At 42.7% G+C, this 20,685-nt stretch overlaps 1 protein-coding gene across 1 annotated transcript in view; it reads left to right on the forward strand.

Annotated features, from left to right (window-relative positions):
- Nucleotides 1–1,075: 1,075 nt before the first annotated feature.
- The window catches only part of LOC128834967 (defensin beta 4A-like), a 36,407-nt gene continuing 16,797 nt past the window's right edge, over nt 1,076–20,685 (forward strand). The window contains exons 1-3 of the mRNA XM_054024201.1: nt 1,076–1,143; nt 7,568–7,655; nt 13,344–13,474. Of these exons, the coding sequence (XP_053880176.1) occupies nt 7,598–7,655; nt 13,344–13,474 (189 nt within the window). The 5' untranslated portion in view covers nt 1,076–1,143; nt 7,568–7,597. The remainder of the gene's footprint in view (nt 1,144–7,567; nt 7,656–13,343; nt 13,475–20,685) is intronic.

Here is a 20,685-nt window from a genome sequence, read left to right on the forward strand (position 1 = left end):
AATCTCTCCCAGTTTGAACTTCAGACCTTTTGTGGGCCTCGGTGCAGATGTCCTTATGAAGACTCAATGCCCAGGAACAGTTTCTTCATCACCAAAAACAAAACAAAACACAAAAGCCAGCTTCAGGTTATTCCAAAAAGCCAGATTCTTTGAAAATGCAGCCGAAATGTCCACAGCCTCGTCCTCTGGGATACATAAAGTAGAATATCTTTAGCTGTAGGTAGTTTGTGTTTCATCAGAATTATCTACTACCCTCCGATCTGATCCCAAGATCTAAACTGATAGATTGCTGTTTCTGCACATACTGTCTCACCCCCAGTTCATGTCATTTCAGGGAACAAACCAAAACACATAGAGGTGGTACATTCTGTCAAAGAAATAATGTTGCTTAGACACTGAAACGAGGGTATGCCGTGTAGAGAATTGAGTTATATTCACAGCTTGTGTTAAGCTGTCAGTGGAGCATGTAGCCTGGCTTTATAATATGGGGTATGAAAGACACAGAATAATTAACACTATTCGGGAGAAGAAATTAGACTTTATTTCATGATCTCCTGGTTCCCATGTTTCCAAAGAAAACATATTTTTCGAAGGAGCAATGCAAGAGAGAGGATTCATTCTGTCTGTGTCCCATCCAGATGTTCAGATCTGTGCACCATGTGGAAGCAAAAGCATGCACAGTGCAGACACAATGTTGGCAATTAGCAGCAATCCTCTAGCAAGCTCTACTGAGGAAAACCCCAAGGGGAAATGGGGATTATTTTGACAGGTCAAATCAAGTCATCTCCGAATGGATTTTCATGGGTGGTGCAAAGGCACCTCCCTGATCCCATGATTATTGCCCTGCAAAAAATTATAGTTCTGCTACATGCTATGGAGGCATTTCAGAGTTCTTTAAAAAATGAGAATAAACTATTATAATGTAATATATTAACTGGCAACTTAATAGAGGGTGACAAATATTGCTCTATATTACACTTCCATTGTATGGACATCTTACCTGGTGCAATTTGGAGCACGGAGACAAAACTGCAAAGAGAAGATTAAATACCTTCATGGCTGAAGTTCAGCTGGGAGCTCAGCAGCACTTGAGAGAAGAGGCACTAAGACAGAGAGGCAGCAGAGAGACCCTGTGTTATAGAGGTGAGGTAGCCCCACTAAAATTAAAGTTGCAGCATGCTTTCTGTTTAAAGGTCAGCCTTTCCATGTCCTCTGAAATCAACATACTTAGCCAGATCCTTTTGAAATTTGGTGTGTCTTGTGATGGTGCAATTTTTTGGGGGGGGAATGTCATCCATGTTGCTGGGGGGGAAATGAGATAGGTGAAAGCCTGCTGAGAGCGGATGGGCATTCAGAGGTGGAGGGGTGGGAGTAATAAGGGGAAAGGGTTTGGAACATCAGGGAGGGGAGGGAAATTATGCGGCAGGAGATAAATGGGGATGGGTGATAGGGGAGCGGGAGAGAGTTTGGGGCCTCAAGTGAGGGAGGCTTGGGGGAGTGGAGAGGTAGGACAAAGGAAAGCAGTCTGTGGGGGTGAGTGAAAGGGAGGCTGGGGGAGAATAGAGTCAGCTGCACCTGTCAGCCCCACATTCTCCCCTCCTGTGTGTGTGTCCAGATCTGGGGGGCCCTTGCCCCCCTCCCAGCCCCTTGGTGTGACAATGATCAGTCTTAAAAAAACAGAAGGAAAAGTGCAGACTCAAAATGTGAGACCTACATTCAAACTATTCAGAGAGGAGAGAGAATGGGAAACGACTGAACTACAGCTGCAGGCAGGGAAATGTGAAGAACATTTTTATGGCTTCTATACTGGAGTTGGCAGGGCCGGCTCTAGGTTTTTTTGCCGCCCCAAGCAAAAAATAATAATAATAACAAAAATGGCCGGAGTGCCGCCGCCGAAGAAAAAAAAAAAGACGAAGTGCCGCCCCAAGCACTCTAATGCCACCCCTTGAAAAGTGCCGCCACAAGCGCATGCTTGGGGCACTGGTGCCTGGAGCCGGCCCTTGGAGATGGACATCTCTGTGCTCACTGGGGGCCTGAGTAGGATCCATGAGGTGGAGCAGTTGTACCCAGATAATGGTTAGATTTTCACTTAGGGAAGGAGACCTGCTAGTTTTTAAGGGCTAGGCTCTGACCCACTTACATCGCGTCGTGTTGTACTCCACCTGTACTCCACCTACAGCCCTAATGATTTCAGTGTCACCGTTCACAGAGCAAGAACTACTCCGTGTGAGGAAGGGTGGCAGAATCTGGCCATGTGTCAAGTCTTTGTGCACTGAGTGGTTCTTGCGCTGCCGTTGGAGCTCAGGGATCAATCCAGGCAAATCCTAACCTGTCCCAGGTAAAGACAGGTTGGTATTAGCTTTAGCTTTGGTTAGCTGCCAAATTCAAATCATCCATGTCCCAGTTTATTATTGCGTGAGCCTGCAAGGACACTGCTGGTGCAATGAGCCACTGACTGGTTTGTTAGCAACAGCACTGTAATTATCAAATAAAAATTAAAAGCAGATAAATAACACATCACAAAGAAATACTCACCGCAGACTGCCTTTACTATAGAAAGGTATCAAATTCTTTGTGGATAGTCACAGGGCTGGATGAAAGGAGGGGTTTGCAAACCTCAGAAGGTCTGCAGTGTGCATTCAGTTCTGATGTGTTACATGATTGTCATTTTCATTTGATAATTACCGGGTCAAAATTATGGTTAATTCTGGTATGGAAGGAGCGTAGATCTTCCTTGAGGAAAGGTGCTAATGGGTGTCAAGGATTCCCATTATTAATTTATTATGATTATATTGTTCCTTATTAGGTGAGAATGTCCATGAATCACTGGTAGTGCTGGTTGTCTGCCAGTTTAATTTAATCTTGCGGTGTCCGTATCTGCCTCTCTATGGAAATGGAGCTGTGTTGAGAGCTGCTCAGAGCAGAGGTAGCTGCTAACCTGATCAGGTGTGTGTGGAGGAGTCTAAACCACTTGTAAATGTTCTTTACTTAAATCACAGTCTAGTATTTTGTTTAGGAAATCCTATTAGGTGTCTGGGGATTCTTCAAAAAATAGCAAGAGAAACTTCCAAAAGTGAGGCCACTTAAGATACTTCTTCTTTCTCTCACATTCTTTGTCTCACACACTCTCACACATATATACACACACACACACCTCCTCCCTACATGAGGCCTGAGTTCCTTCCTTACAATATTTTGCATTGTGAAGGCTCTACAGGGAGTTTATCCCTTCAGACATCTTCAGGCAAATGTCCATTCTAATGACTTTGGATGAGAGAGAGAGAGAGAGAGCACGCGAGCACGCACAATGGTAAGGTTAGGACACTACAGGTACTAAGGAAGAATTTAAAAGTTTTGTTTATTGTTTTTATTATTAACAAGTATTTTATTCAAATTATTTTAAGCACTTAGGAGATAAAAATTCCTTGTTAAAGATTCAACAATCCCTCACTGCTTCAGTTCATGGTTGAGAAACCTCACAGATATTTCTCTGGGGCCTGCAAAGAGCCTTTCTGCAAAAGAGAGAAGATGACGTGATGTTCCTGATATTTTTATGGTATAGAATAGGCAGGGGGAAAAACAAACAAACAAACAAACAAACAAACAAACAAACAAAAAAACAGATTTTAAAAATTCACTTCTGGTTCTTTCCTAATTGTAAAGAGGCAGAGAAGAGCACAGGCCCAATGCTATGTTCTCCTTTACAATTAACCTGCACTAACCTGCACTTAACCATTAACCTGCAATTAACCTGCACTAACCTGGGTTTTATATCTAGAATGCATTAGAAAATGCCTGACCTGGTGCATAACACAAAATGGTCATGTCCTGCTGGTAAAGCATGAGGGTGCCTGTTCCTCAGAAAAGAATGGAGTCTTCAGTCTCTGAGGGGAGCTGCTAGACCTCTAAGCCTAGGTCTACACTACTGATTAGATTACTACCAGGGATTGAGAAAAAAAAACAACTAAAAATATGATTTTTCGGTGATAAAAATACTTTTTTTATACAGGTTTCAGAGTAGCAGCCGTGTTAGTCTCTATCCACAAAAAGAACAGGAGTACTTGTTAATCTCTAAATTTGTTAGTCTCTAAGGTGCCACAAGTACTCCTGTTCTTTTTTTTATACAAAAGAGATCAAATCCCGTTCTCGCTCAGAATCTGGAAATTTCTACAATCTAAAGTACAATGAAGTATATTTCCCAACGCTCCAGATTTACATGGGCAAAAACAAAGATGTGAAGAAACTTTCTATACCTACCTTTAAGGAAAGCAGTTTCCATGGTTTGGAATCCTAACTGATTGTATGCCTTACATAAAAGAGGGTTTGATAACTCACTAAATACAGTTCAAAGATATGAGCTGTTTTCAAAATAGAAAACCAAAAGGCAAACTTAGAATTATGAATCAGAGCCAGACCTTCTTCTTGAGTAATATCTGTCTCTCTCTCTCTCTCTGTTTAAGTGGCTGATTAAAATGTAATGACAATAAGTGAGTAATACAAAAACCCAACCTAGCTATAATAAATTGGAGCGTCTTATACCATGGAAATAAGGAGTGCACAAGTTGTTCCTCCCTTTCCTGAAGGCAAAAGCAGGGAAATCTATAATCTGGAAGAGTACAAATCTTACAACAAACTCTACTACTGACAGAAAAAAACACCTATCTTGGCTAGTGAAAATGAGGCTGTGTAGCAGATCGAGCATTCACCAGCGCGGCGCCAACCGCGGCTTTTTTTTTTTGCTGTGTAGATATACCCATAAAGCATCTGCAATATTATTTTAGTATTAAAAATTCTTAGCGCTGTGGCAACTCTGCCCCCACCATATGAGCAGGTAAAACACCCTTGAGCAGAGCTAAGGGTCTTTTGTTTTAAGTCTTTATGAAAACGGGATCAGCTGCCTGAATCATGAAAATGTATCCCTAAATATGTCAAAGCAGAGATTTGTTCTACAGGGAGCCTTCTATCCTCCACTCAGTTCCACCAGAAATCATGACTTGATCTTATTATAAATGAGAAGCAGATTTTGAGAGTTAAAATAAGGAAAATTGAGATAACCAGCATAGGCCTCTTGGAGTTTGCAATAAAACGACCATGTCATCGGCATATAATAACATCAGGATAGATCTACCCTTAATGTGAGTTGAGAAAACGTATCTTCCCTCAAAACATCCACCACATCATTAAAATATAAATTAATAAGAAGAGGTGCTAGAACACATCCCTGCAGTTCTCCCCTAGCAACTGGGAAAACATTAGGGCATTGGCTTTCCCCCACCCGCATTGCTCTGGTGGAGAGCCTCCAAAATGTTCAGAAGTCTAGATCAATACCCAACCTTCTTAATTTCACTCAAAGATTGTCTAGATTAATAGAATCAAATGCCATCTTTAAATCTATCAGAGCAGTATACTCTTTGTACCCATAACCACGGTATATTAATAAATCATACGGAGAAAACAAAGCCATTATCAATTCTGGCTCCACCACCTTCCTGCAACAATTTTGCTATTTTTATCTAATTTCTCTGTGTGTATGGTGACAACATAACAGGGAAAGAAAAGAAGTGAGGTGGCCAGTCAGGGTGATGTGCCCACTCCTTGTGTTCCCACTGGGCAGGGAACCATCAGTGCCTCCTTTCCTGTCCCCGCAGAGAAAGCAACAGGTAAAAAGGCCAGAACCTTCCATCCATAGAGAGACAGTTGAAATAGAGGGCAATGTCTCGGGGATGAGAGGGACAGCTCACTGCCCTGTCAAACTTCCTCATTGCCCCGTTGATGTCCCCCCCTGCCTGGATTCTCATTCTTGGTCGGCTCCCCTCAACTCTTTGTATTTGGTGTCTGGAAATGAATGGAAATGGGGGGAAAGAAGAAGAAAGTGACTGGGAGGGAGATGCCAAAGGGTGTTGTGAAGCTTGTCGGGGGTTGTATTTTCCAGGCTCTGGACCCCAGTTAAAATGAATCCTGCAGAAAATCTTGAGATACTAATCACCTGTATAGAACCCTGTGATGGTGCACCCCATAAAGCTTTATGGAAATATGCTTATGAATGTATATATGACATAACTGGAATATGTATTATGATACATATGCCATGTAGCATCTCTCTGTAAAGGTTATAATCTACTGAATCTATTCATCCTATTTGTATGCATGTATCATTTTTGTATTCAGAGTTATGAATATTGGTTGTGTACTTGCTTGATTTTTAAATAGCCTTAGTAAAGCATTTCGTCAGCTTCTTGAGAAAGGAATGTGCAAGTTAAGTGCCAAATCAAGAAACACTTAATGAACAATGGATCTTGGATTGCTCCAATCCACATAAAAAGTCTACTTGAGGAGGGTCAAGGTATCATGTGAACCATGGCTGCTACCTGTAAGTTCTGAGTCATGAATGGACATGTGACTTCCCCATGTGACTCCAAAACTCCATCTTGTAGCTGGAATTCTACACAGGGGGAGGGAGGGGTCTCCACCCACAAGAGAAATCTATTTAAACCCCTGGGAGACCTCTCCATTTGGTCTTCAGCTGACTCAAGAGATAGCCTCTCCACCCCCCCAGGATACGTGAAAGAAACTGGAACAAAGGACAGTAACTACATGGGTGTGAGTGATTGAGCAGGTCTGGCTCAAACCAGGCAGGACACTGAAGTCCCAAGCTTCCAGGGCAGGAAAGCAGGAGCAGAAGTAGTCTCGACGCATCAGCTGGCAGTTCCCAAGGGGGTTTCTGTGATCCAACCCATCACAAACCCTTAAAAATTGTCTTACATGTTTCTGGTTGCAGTTTAAACCCAATCAATTCTTGTTTTCTCCTTCCTGAGAGAATGAGACAAATCCTGAGAGGTGCTTAGCACCTGCGAATTCCATTGGCTTCCACTTTTGATGCAACACAATTTTATGTCTCTATGTTAGACACTTATTGTTAAGGCTGATGCTCATTATAGGGTGGGGGGGGAGGGAAAATTCATGGTTTTCTCCCATCGCTAACTGTATAACTCCTTAATTCAGATATACCGAAAAAAAAATAGACCCATACATTCCTGACACACACTATTGGAAATGTTATTTACTTTATTTCTCATTTTTTAAAGTATTTTAACCTCTTTGTAAAGGGTTTTCATGCATGAAATCAGAAAATTTCCCTAAATACATGTACAATATTGATAACTATTGTAAAAAAAAAAAAAATTACACAAATGCACGCACCCTCCTGCCAGTGCTTCCCAGGTACATCTGTCTTTTGAAATTCTTCTCTGCAAAAGGACCCTCTTATAAATTTAATGGGAGGCTTTCCATTCTCTTCAATGGGCTTTCGATCAGGCAGTAATGGTGTAAATATTCAAACTGTAACTTCAAGGCAAGGACATATGAACTGTGTCTCCCGGAAGTTCTCCAGGAATTTTTATGGTGCTGTACAAATCATAATTACTATCATTAACAGATTGCAGCACACACTCTAGAAATGTGACCTGATTCAAAACAGGTTTTCAACAGAGCAGCATTTCACAATCCCCAGCAGTTGATAAATAGAGACTTTCAAGCTCCTGTTTATCCTGAATTCTCTTCTCTGCAGTGGCATCGAGTTCCCAACAAAACTTCAGTCATGAAAATTCTTTACCTGCTCTTTGCTGTCTTCTTCCTGGTGCTGCAAAGCTTTCCAGGTAAGATCTTAATGAAATGAAGGGAGAATATAGAAGGACATTTGGGAGTCTGTACTAAGGTTTCCTAAAACTTTGTATTGTAGCCTATAGGACTAACCTGCTTGTGTGTGTGTGTGTATATATATATATATATATATATATATATATATCTTTTCTTATAGTTTAAGTATTTGGTTTATTGTAATAGGTTTATAGATTCATATTAAAGTAAGTTTGACTGTAATGCAAGATACCTACAGGCCATATCCTGTATGTTAAGCTAAGGCAAAGTTAGCATATCTATATTAAAACTGTGACAGGTTGGATCACAGAACCCCCCCCTTGGGAGCTGCCAATTGATGTGCCAAGACTACGTCTGCTCCTGTTTTCCCTGCCAGCTCAGGACTCCAGCACCCTGTCTTGCTGAGCCAGACACTCCCGTCTGCTCCAACAAAGACCCAGTGTCTGAATTACTTGTCCCAAAACTGCAGGTTTATCTGAAAGCAGCTAACAGAAGTATGCTTGTCTTTAACACCCAGATGCCCAACTCCCAATGGGGTCTAAACCCAAATAAATCAGTTTTACCCTGTATAAAGCTTATGCAGGGTAAACTCATAAATTGTTCGCCCTCTATAACACTGATAGAAGATATGCACAGTTGTTTGCTCCCCCAGGTATTAATACATACTCTGAGTTAATTAACAAGTAAAAAGTGATTTTATTAAATACAGAAAGTAGGATTTAAATGGTTCCAAGTAGTAACAGACAGAACAAAGTAAGTCACCAAGCAAAATAAAATAAAATGCACAAATCTATATCTAATCCAACTCAATACAGATAATCTCACCAGTTCCAGAATGCTCCCTTTTACAGACTAATATCCTTTTAGCCTGGGTCCAGCAATCACTCACACCCCTTGCAGTCTCTGTCCTTCGTTCCAGTTTCTTTCAGTATCCTGAGAGGGCGGGTGGTGGAGATGCTCTCTCTTTAGCCAGCTAAAGACAAAATGGAGGGGTTTCCCAGGGGTTTAAATAGACTCTCTCTTGTGGGTGGAGACCCCCTCCTCACCCCTACGCAAAGTTCAGCTCCAAGATGGAGTTTAGGAGTCACTTGGGCAAGTCACATGTTCATGCATGACTCACAGTTTTAACAAGTAGCATCCATTGTTTACATGCTACCTTGAACATCCTCAAGTAAACTTCTTATGTGGATTCGAGCATTCCAAGATCCATTGTCTTTTAAGTGTTTCTTGATTAGGTACTTAATTTCAACATTCCTTTCTCCAGGAACTGATCAAATGCTCTTCTAAGGTTATTTAGAAATCAAGCCAGTACACAGCCAACCTTCATAACATTCATAACTTTGAATACAAAAATGATACATGCATACAAATAGGATTAATACATTCAGTAGATAATAACTTTTGAGGTATTTTACATGGCATATGTAACATAAAACACATTCTAAGCATATTTCCATAAATCCTTATGGGAGATACCGTCACAAAGACCGTTTACTCAGAAAGCAAAATTGACCTATATTTTGTTACCTAAATAGGTGAGTACCCATGTATAAGCAGGCACGGACTCACCCCTGTGGCGCCTCCTGCTGGTCATCCAGGGAATTAGCTCACCAGCCTCCTGAGCACCCTCTGCAGGCCAGGTGTCCCGCCTATCTTTGGCCCCCATGTCCCTCCTGGACCCCGGTGCCCTTGGCTTAGGTGCTGCCCCCCTGGCCGTACCCCACTCTCTCTCTGGGTCTCCCCACCCAGGGGAACCCCCACCCCCCTCCCAATGTCACCTCAGTTATGGCTACTGCCAGTCACCATCTAGCCCCCGCGCCCTGGGGCAGACTGCAGTCTATCAGCCAATCATCACCGGCAACAAGGGGTTTGGACTGGCTGCCTTTACCCATCCTCAGGTTGCCCCTCTGCAGCCCAAGTACCTATATGGACCTGGGACCAGGCCCTGCAGCCTGGGGAGTTGCTGGCCTAGGGCTTCCCAGCCCCCCAAGGCCTTTCCCCAGCCCTGCCTTACTCTAGGTCCCCGGTGAGCTCCCTGCAGCCAGGCATGTCTCTCTCTCCTGTCAGAGGGAGACTCCTCAGCTCTGGCTACCCTGGCCTTCTTATAAGGCTGAGTGGCTTAGTTTGGGGCATGGCCCCAGCTGCAGCCACTTCCCCAATCAGCAGGGGGTTTGCCCCTTTACACAGACCCAACCCTCCGCAGGGCTTTTCCAACCCCTTCAGGGCTGGAGCAGGTGATCACCCCGCTACACCATACCTATGTCTATGACCTATTATTTAGACCAATAGACAACGAAGAATGGCCTAGGGTTTTTTTCAAAGTTGTACCTGCAGACTTAACAAATACACCACAAGTGCGTAAATACCTGTCATCAATACACACATACATATTAGCCTATGCGGTAAGTGTACCCTAACATTTCTGTGGGTGAGGAATGAAATTTGGGTATAAGAGGAAGGATTTCCGGCATTTGCCCTATAAAAGAGATGACCCACCTCAATAGAGTACTCCATTTTCTCACTCCAACTCCATTTCTCACTTTGCTCCATCTCCATTCTCACTTTACTCAATTCTCACTTACTTCCTCCACTCTCTCTATCTATTCTATCTATCTACGATGACTACTACTATTAGTAGGCTATACTTATTCTTCTTAAACTTTAAGTTTCAAAGGAACTAGGCCAAGCTTGGCTTCCCTAAGTTTTATTCTTTGTTTATTAGGTTTTGATTTAAGTTTAAGTTAGTCAAGTAAACCCTAGTCAGCTTTGATAGCTCTTAGCATTTTCTAAGCACTGCATCCCTCACTCAGGAATTGAGAAACCTGAACTGCAAGGCTGGTCCTGTGTCTCTTACCACCAGGTTATCAAGGAAGGGTGTGAGTATGTTAACCAAAGCTTTGTTGCATATAATACTATATTAGCATATGTATCTTTTCAATAGCAGTAATGCAATTGTAACTTTGTAACCCTGAGTATTTTACCATTTACTTACTATTATTGATTTTAATAAAAAGTCTTTACGACTATATCTGTTTCAGAATGAGCTTCCTGTCATACCCTTGAGGGTCCTTTTGTAAATTCTGTGGAGCCTGATTTGGGACAAGACTTTTATCTTCTGATCAAACAGATTGGCGAGCCTAAAACCCATACTATTAATTGACTGATTAATTAATTAAAATTAAATTAATAAATTAAATTCCCATATTATCCAAAGTAATATTATCAATACACCCTAATTCAGGCTACAGTATCATATTTTTTCCAACTTTTTTTCTAAAGAGCTTTAGTGCTTACATGGTGTGCCGCAGATACTTGACATTTGGTTGTAGAATTATCCTGGGATCAGAAAGGTGCCTTTATTGTGCCTATTAAGATCCATTCAGATTTCACTGAACTATGAAATGAAATCATATCCCCAACATTCTAGCTAGTGGATTAGCTCTTGCTGCTATGCTAGTCAACATTTTTTTCCCAAAGACCTGAAAGAAAACATAAAACCATCACTTATAAAATTTGCAAGTGGCACAAATTAAGGGACAGGGCACTGGTACAGAGGGATTTGGATCACTTGGTAAGCTGGGCATAAGCAAACAATCGTACAGCTAAATATAAATGTATGGCTCTAGGAACAGAGAAGGTCAGCCACCATTACCGGATGAAGGACTCTATCCTGAGAAGGAGTGACTCTGAAAAAAGATTTGGGGGTTGTGAGCGGATAATCAACTGAACATGATCTCCAAGCGCAATCTTGTGGCTAAAATTGTGAATGCAATCCTTGAATGCATAAAAAGAGGAGAGGTTATTTTGTCTCTGTATTAGGCACCTCTGGTTGTAACCACTTCTGGAATTCTGTGTCCAGTTTGAGTGTCCACAAGTGAAGAAGGGCGCTCATCATTTGGAGAGGTTTCAGAGAAGAGATATAAGAATGATTAAAGGATTTGAAAGCATTCCTTATACTGATAGGCTCAAAGAGTTAAATCTATTTAGCTTAATAAAGAGAAGGTTAAGAGGTGACTTGATACCAATTTATAAGTACATAGGTTAGGAAAAATATTTTATAATGGGCTCCTCAATCTAGTAGAGAAAGGTATCGCATTATCCAATGGCTGGAAATAGAGGCTAGACAAATTCAGACTCTAAAGAAGGTGTATATTTTGAACAGTAATAGTAATTAACCACCAGAAAAAATTACCTAGGATTATAGTGGATTCTTCATCATTGACAATTTTTAAATCAAGACAGGATTTTTTTTTAAGATACTCTCTAAGAATTATTTTGGGGAAGTTCTATGGACTGAGTTATACAGGAGGTCAGACTAAATTATCACAATGGTCCCTTCTGGCCCTGGAATCTGTGAATCTATCAGCAGTGAACATGCTGTGAATCTGTCAGAAATGAGCATGCATTTTTTGGTGTGCTTCAGCATGCCAAACAGAACTGAACATCTGTATGGGATACATGCAAGATGTATCCTCTTCCTCTGGCTGAACCCAATGAAAATACCCTTTGGGCTAGGGCATTGTGAACTGGGCTGGGAAGCAGGAGCCCATAGATTGGAATCTAATGTCTTCTGCTGATTAGGGTGAATTATTTAGGGCTTTTATGTACTTCAGTATTAAGTGTTTCCTCATTCCCTCATGAGAGAATAGACCGTCTGAGAATAGAAATCAGATCTTTGATATGGCAGACCATTTCCCCAATATCTTGACCACACTGTCCCCCTGGAAATAATCTGCCTTTTGGGTGTTTAGCTTCATTACTGCAGAAATGATATTGCACCTGTATTATTAACCCTAATATTTTTGTTATTTCTTATTATAGAGTTAGCATGTAGGAGCCCAAATCAAGAACTGGGACCCCATTGTGTCAAGTTCTGCTCCACGCTCCAAATAATGTACAATCCAAGTATAAAACAAGAGAGAAATCACAGACTGATAGGTGGAGCACAAGGAAACAATGAGACAATACTGTTTAGGTCTTGGGCTGGTATCTGTGAGTAGTGGATACATTAAGGAAAGCTAAAATCAAGTTGAAAATAATCTAATCTAAATATCCTAAAGGACATTTGGGCTACATTCTAAAAAGGACCAGCCTGTGTGGCATGTCTAAACCTGGCGATTGGTCATTGAGAAAGTATTCCCAAGTGCTCAGTCTTCACAGAAATCTTTGTGCCGAGTCTCACAGACAATCAGATGTTCTGTCTGAAAGGGACTTGTTGAAATCCTTCTGTTTCGAAAAGTTCCAGCCACCCAACCCACTGCTGAGCTGCTTCCACCCAGCACTGTCAATCAGCATGTATCTTACTGCCTGGGTATACCACTGTTTACAAACAGAAACAGTCAAATCCACTGCTGCAGCCGCTAGGGAAGCTACCGGCTTTCCATCCTGTACAGGTGTGGGGCTGTGAAGGACACCCATGCTCAGTGCTATAGCTCTGAACCGTGCAGCCAGGGAGCCAGCACATCTGCTTAATTAACTGTCTTCAATTCTTAGGGGCAGCTGTTGAATGGGCACAGAACTACCAACATTTACGTATTACGAGAGATCTAGTGAAAGGATGCACAGGAAGATAACTGGGCTGACTTGACCCGGTCTCAGTGAATGAGAAATGCCCGTCATTCTACAATCACAGCTTTTGTTTACCCTGCTTTGTGAATGAAAATCAAGACTGTTTTTTTTCTGTGCAGGATTCACCCGGTCTGATCCCAAAAACATCAAAGAATGTTTAAAGGCTGGGGGCATCTGCTTCCCTTTTGGATGTCCTTTTAGCAAACGGATTGGACGCTGCAGCCCTGGAATCCGTTGCTGTAAAAAAAAGGTACGTTTGGGATTCTACACGGCAGACATTACTGTGTAAACAGAATATTTGTGTCTCTCTTCTATAGCTGCTCTTTAATGACCTTGGAGCTCAGCACACACGGCACCACCATGGGACAAAGGAAACTTTTGTGCTGTCCTGATTCTGGACTATCTGGGAATGATATGTTAGACTAACCTTACAGCTGCTCTACCCAGACTGCCTATGGCAAGTCTGTGGTCTGGAGTAACCCAGAGTCTCCAACGTGCTCAGAGCTACAGACATTGCCCCTCTGAGCACCACTCCAGGACAGTGCTTGTAAGGAGGGCAGCACAGGGATAATTATGTGAGTCACGCATTGTTCAGGTATTGCAGTTACTCTCCCCCAAACCCTTTTAAAGCCCCTTTATGTTGATAGAATGGCATAATAAAAACAGGGTCTGTGGCCAGACTCATCCCTATTTCTACACTGTTGCTTCATTTTAGAATATGCAAAACAACAGGGAATGACAAAAGTAAAGTCCCCAGGAGAGAGCATGAGGGATGTGTCTCCTTGGTATCATTGGGCAGCATCTTTGATTCCAAGATGTCTGCTCTTGCTGATTTAATGCGTAGTTTACCCAAGCAACATGTTGGTTTCTGATTTACGCTTAGGTCTCCTTTCTGGATATCGGTTCTGGATATGAAAGGCCTGCTGTCCTCAGACTCAGGGGAGTTGGTGGGATCTGTTGTGAGTCTCTCTGGTGAGAGAGAGAGTACAGGGACGAGCAGGAAGCTGATCTTGACAAAAAGAAATGGTTTAAAAACAAAGCCTGCAAAAGCAAACTGGGAGGAGCTCAGAGAAGAGAATTCAGGAACCCTACTTGACAACAGCTGAGGGGAAGAAATGTTCACTCAGCCACTGAGGAAGCCCAGAGAGTTTTGTGGTTTTTTTTTTTTTTACTTTTTTTTTTACTCTCCTTTGCCCCAGATGGTTCAGATGGGGGCTAAACAAACCATCCAACTGGGGAAACTGAGTCGCTAACGAAGTCTGATCATGAGAAGATCAGCGTGGAGATAACCATGATTTTGTCATAGTATAAGAGTTTTTTTTTCACATTACTCCGCTCAAAAAAGGCAGAACATTGAAACTCAGTTTGTGGCTGGGTCCTCACTGCAGAGCCCATTCAGAATGACACAGTGTGGAAAAGTGGAAATGAACAAAAGGTTGAATATGTGAGAATTGCAGATCCAGCAGGTGCCGTGCAGCATTCCTCGAGCTGTGTAACACAATATCTGGGTCCAGATCCTGCAAACTTGAGGAACTATATTGAGCATAATGTTGCTACTGTGTGTGGTTGTGGGATGGAGGTGCTTTTGAGCACATATGTGATGGCTGCCTTGCCTTCTTGGCCAGTACAAAATGGTTTGAACCACTCACAAGTGTCTTCAGCTTGAACAAAAAAGCCAGCCTCTGGTTGGCGGCAGTAATAAACTCACAGCCTCCTCCAAGGGGAATGCATAACACACAATGACCAGTGGGTCACACAGGTATATTATCAGATCTGCTCACTCTTCAAAATAATACAGTAAGCACCAGTGCACTTTAAGGATTTATGCTAAGTTCAGTGCTTCAGGTAACTCACCAAATACTCCGAGACATTGCATTTCTCCTTTTAGAAATCCAGAGCAATTACAAACCTTGGTGACTTCAACGCTAGCATTGCTCAGAATCTCTTTGTACTAGTTTAAACATGAAGTTTCGAGAGTAAAGTTAACTGGGTCACATTGCTTATCGGTAACACATATTATCCCTCTTCTTATTACCCGCTGGATCTCCCCTTAAACTGCGCAGGATGCCCAGCATGCTTTAGTTAACGTTGCAGCAGAGACAGGACCCCGAGAAGGTGTTGGGAGGAGTGAGAGACTTTCCCAGACAGTCTGAGCTTGTCTACACATCAAACGCTACAGTGACACTGCTGCAGCTGTGCCGAAGCACGTCAGTGAAGAGGCTAGCTACTGCTACCAGGGGGAGTCTCCCATCTGTGTAGGCGCTCCACACACATGAGATGTGGTAGCTAGGATGACGGGAGAATTCTCCCATCAATCTAGCGCCCTCAAAACTGGGTGGAGTGGTTATGTCGGTCTAATCGCGTCATTCAAGGTTGTGGATTTTTCACACCCTGAGCAATGTAGTTATATTGATATCATTTCCTACTGTGGACCAAGCCTAAAACACCAGAGAGGCAGCTTGAGGGCAGGGGATGTGAAACTCGGTTCTCCCTGGCAGCAGCTGCTCTCCTGGCTGGTTCGCTGAGTATTTGCAGAGATCATCACCAGGCGGGACTCCTAGCACAGAACTGCCTCCAAAACAGGGTCTGGCTTTAAACTTACGTGAGGTGGGAGTTTCTGGGCATTCTTTAAGAATAATGTATTGATCAGGCGGATGAAGCAGTATCACCTCTGAATGGCTGAGAAGGCAGATGAAGGCTGCAATGCAGGAGAAACCCCCGATCATCTTGGACCTCCTTGGCACCGGACACAGGTGCCGCTTCCACCAAGATTTGTGTGGCTGCTGGTGCTCAACGGTTACCCCTACATTAAACTACTCATGCATAAAAGAACTTTTCATAGAATCATAGAATATCAGGGTTGGAAGGAACCTCAGGAGGTCATCTAGTCCAACCCCCTGCTCAAAGCAGGACCTAATCCCCAACTAAATCATCCTAGCCAGGGCTTTGTCAAACTTGACCTTAAAAACCTCTAAGGAAGGAGATTACACCACCTCCCTTGGTAACCCATTCCAGCACTTCACCACCCTCCTAGTGAAAAGTTTTTTCCTAATATCCAACCTAAACCTCTCCTACTGTAACTTGAGACCATTACTCCTTGTTCTGTCACCACTGAGAACAGTCTATATCCATCCTCTTTGGAACCCTGTAGCGGGGTAGTCATCCCGCTCCTGCCTGAAGGGGATAAAGCAGCCCTGGAGAGGGCTTCAGCAGGGGAAAAGCCAGGCTGATTGGGGGAAGCGGCTACAGTTGGGGCCACACCCCAATCAGGCCACATCTGGCCCTATAAGAGGGCTGAAGGCCAGAGGCTAGGAGACATTCTCTCTAGCTTCCTAGAGAGAGAAGGACCTGGCTGCCTGGGAAGCTGAGACGGGTATCTAGACTGGAACAGTGCTGGGGAAGGGCTGAGGGAGCTGGGGAGCACCAGTCTAGCAAAGCCCCAGGCTGCAGGCCGAAGTAAGGGCCCATAAAAGGATACTAGGGCTGAAGAGGGGCAGCCCAGATATAGACAGAGGCCGCTGGTCCAACCCCCCTGGCCGATGGTGAGTGGTTTACAGACTGCCGTCTGCCCCAGGGAGCGGGAGCTAGACGATGACTGGCAGTAGCCACTGAGGCAAGATGGGGATGGGGGTTGGGTTTCCCTGGGATGGGGAGACCCAAATTGTGGATTACTGCGGGGCCAGGACCCTGACACACCAGGGCACCGGGGTCCAGGAGGGACACGGGGGGCAGCCGCAGGTGAGACACTGGCCTGTAGAGGGCGCGCCACGCTGAAAGAGCTAATTCCCGAGACAACCAGCAGGAGGCACTGGTGAGCCGTCGCCCCGCCACAAACCCCCTTTCAGGTAATTGAAAGCAGCTATTAAATCCCACCTCATTCTTCTCTTCTGGAGCCTAAATAATCCCAGTTCCCTCAGCCTCATAAGTCATGTGCTACATCCCCATAATCATTTTTGTTGCTCTCCGCTGGACTCTTTCCAATTTTTCCACATCCTTCTTGTAGTGTGGGGCCCAAAACTGGACACAGTACTCCAGATGAGGCCTCACCAATGCCGAATAGAGGGGAATGATCACGTCCCTCGATCTGCTGGCAATGCTCCTACTTATACAGCCCAAAATGTCGTTAGCCTTCTTGGCAACAAGGGCACACTGTCGACTCATATCCAGCTTCTCGTCCACCGTAACCCTTAGGTCATTTTCTGAGAACTGCTGCCTAGCCACATGGACCCTTGTCTGTAGCAGTGCAAGGGATTCTTCCTTTCTAAGTGCAGGATTCTGCACTTGTCCTTGTTGAACCTCATCAGACTTTTTGGGCCAATCCTCTAATTTGTCTAGGTCCCTCTGTATCCTATCCCTACCCTCCAGCGTATCTACCACTCCTCCCAGTTTAGTGTCATCTGCAAACTTGCTGAGGGTGCAATCCATGCCATCCTCCAGATCATTAATGAAGATATTGAACAAAACCAGCCCCAGGACCGACCCTTGGGGCACTCGTCTTGATACCGGATGCCAACTAGACATGGAGCCATTGATGATTACCCGTTGAGCCAGATGATCTAGCCAGCTTTCTGTCCACCTTATAGACCATTCATCCAGCCCATACTTGTTTAACTTGCTGACAAGACTACAGCAGCCCAGGATAGGGATAACTGGCAGAGACTAGTCAGAGAAGGGGGAGGGATAGCTCAGTGGTTTGAGCATTGGCCTACTAAACCCAGGGTTGTGAGTTCAATCCTTGAGGGGGCCACTTAGGGATCTGGGGCAAAATTAGTACTTGGTCTTGCTAAGGCAGGGGGCTGGACTTGATGACCTTTCAAGGTCCTTTCCAGTTCTAGGAGATAGGATATCTCCGTTATTAAAAAAAAAAAAAAGAGGGAACTTCCACTTGTGAGGAAAATCACCTTGACCTGGTTGCAGAAAAGAACCAGAAAAAAAAGGCAAGTTTCAGAGTAACAGCCGTGTTAGTCTGTATCCGCAAAAAGAAGAACAGGAGTACTTGTGGCACCTTAGAGACTAACAAATTTATTAGAGCATAAGCTTTCGTGGACTACAGCCCACTTCTTCGGATGCATATAGAATGGAACATATAATGAGGAGATATATATACACACATACAGAGAGCATAAACAGGTGAGAGTTGTCTTACCAACTCTGAGAGGCCAATTAATTAAGAGAAAAAAAAAAAAAAAAAAAAAAAAAACTTTTGAAGTGATAATCAAGCTAGCCGAGTACAGACAGTTGACTCTATCTCCCCTTGTAAGTACTCTCACACTTCTTATCACACTGTCTGTACTCGGCTAGCTTGATTATCACTTCAAAAGTTTTTTTTTTTTTTTTTTTTTTCCTCTTAATTAATTGGCCTCTCAGAGTTGGTAAGACAACTCCCACCTGTTTATGCTCTCTGTATGTGTGTATATATATCTCCTCATTATATGTTCCATTCTATATGCATCCGAAGAAGTGGGCTGTAGTCCACGAAAGCTTATGCTCTAATAAATTTGTTAGTCTCTAAGGTGCCACAAGTACTCCTGTTCTTCTTTTTGAGAAAAAAAAGGAAAGACAACTGTCACACAGCAATCGCGGCCCAACTCTATCTTTCAACACCACCTGCAATGTCTGTCAACGAGTCTGTGGCTCAAGGTTCGGACTCCTCAGTCACCAAAGGACCTATGGAAAATAAAAACTGAAAGAGATCATCCTTGACCTTGACGGATTGCCGACGATTGATCATATAATTCAGTATTATTATTTTTTTTTTAGTTTTTGCTATGGGCAAAAGTGTGTTTGATGGAAAAACTGTTTATGAATGTGAGTCACATTGTTCTACAATTTATGTATTTTGGATTTTATTTTTATATGTCATAAAGTTAGTCAAATTTGTTATCAGTCACAATTTCTTATTAAATTAAATGTCTACATTTTTTCAAAATTTCGATGCAATTTCAATGACAAATTTGAATCATATTTACAATAGATCCAATATTTAATAAGCAGTGGTGCTTTCCCCTCCCCCATGAAATTATTGATTTATTTATTTATTTTAGGTTGTTGCTTAACTTTTTTAGAATGTTAATCGGTCTTTCTTACTAAAGCATAAGGGGCACAGGGAGGGAAAAGTATATTTTCCTTGCAAGCCAGGTAGGCAGCCAGCTCACATATTTAGCTATATCTGACTATCTTCAGTAAAATTCTGTAGAAGAATGTTTCAGTAGAGAAATGAATCCCCTATTAAGGAGCTAACCAGGAATATCTGAACTCACAATTAAGGGTTGGGGAAATTCTTGCTCTGCCTTTGATTTGAAACCGAATATAACAATGTCCTTGTTTTAATGGATATAAACACAGAATCTGAGAGTTTCTTTCCTTTTCCCTTTTTTAAAGTGAGTGATGGCAGCAGAGATTGTCAATGCAGGATCGCTGGGAATCTGGCAGATGACGGCTTGCTTCTAAAATCCTTGGAACCTCCCAGGATAGTAATACATTTTCTTTAGTATGCCCACCATTTGTGACCCATCTTACTTTAAAACACAAGCTTGGATTTTTTTTTGGTTTTTGTTTTTTATTTAACATAGAAGAAAGGCACCATATTTTACATTAATTCTTAAAAGTGGAGTAATATGTGGAGTAGCTATATGTGTCTTTGCATTTTACATTTGATAGTCCATCAGTGGACTGTGCACATCTTAATAAATATTCAAGGGGTTTTGACCCTTAAGGAAGAGGTTTTGTCATGTACAAAGTTTTTGAATCTATTTTACAAACCCTCCTACATACCAACCAGCCCACCTTATTTCCAGTGCCTGTCAGCAGCCACATCAGGTCTGGTGACTCTTCTACCTTCCTTATCATTTTGATAACTTCAGTTACAGTTTCAGTGGTCAAGGTAAGACCTTCCAGATTATAGCCTAAATAATTATACAGCTCTACCTCGATATAACACGACCCGATATAACATGAATTCGGATATAACACAGTAAAGCAGCGCTCCGGGGTGGGGTGGGGGGGGGCAGGGCTGTGCACTCCGGTGGATCAAAGCAAGTTTGATATAACACAGTTTCACCTATAACATGGTAATATTTTTTGGCTCCCAAGGACAGTGTTGTATTGGGGTAGAGGTGTATTTAGGATCTGTGCCTTGTTTAGTTTAGAAGAAATATGTCTCATCTCCCGAAATATTTCTGCATTCCCCCAAACACACAATTGTGGCAGCATTGACTGGGTGAGTCTATCACACAGGCATCACACTTATCAAAAAACTGGGCTTTCAAATAGTGGTAAATGTTTTTTATTACAACAGCCCTAATGACAGCAGTCATAACATCATCTTTACAGCCCTACTGGTCAACCTCCTACTTTTTATAGTGAGATTTTAAAAAATCTTGCTTCATGCAAAAGCAGCATGTGCATATCTTATTTATTCTTCCTGAAGTATTCTTATACGCTTTAGCCTCTTCATCCTTT

Source organism: Malaclemys terrapin, chromosome 3 (genome assembly GCF_027887155.1).
Source record: "Malaclemys terrapin pileata isolate rMalTer1 chromosome 3, rMalTer1.hap1, whole genome shotgun sequence".
NCBI lineage: Eukaryota > Metazoa > Chordata > Testudines > Emydidae > Malaclemys > Malaclemys terrapin.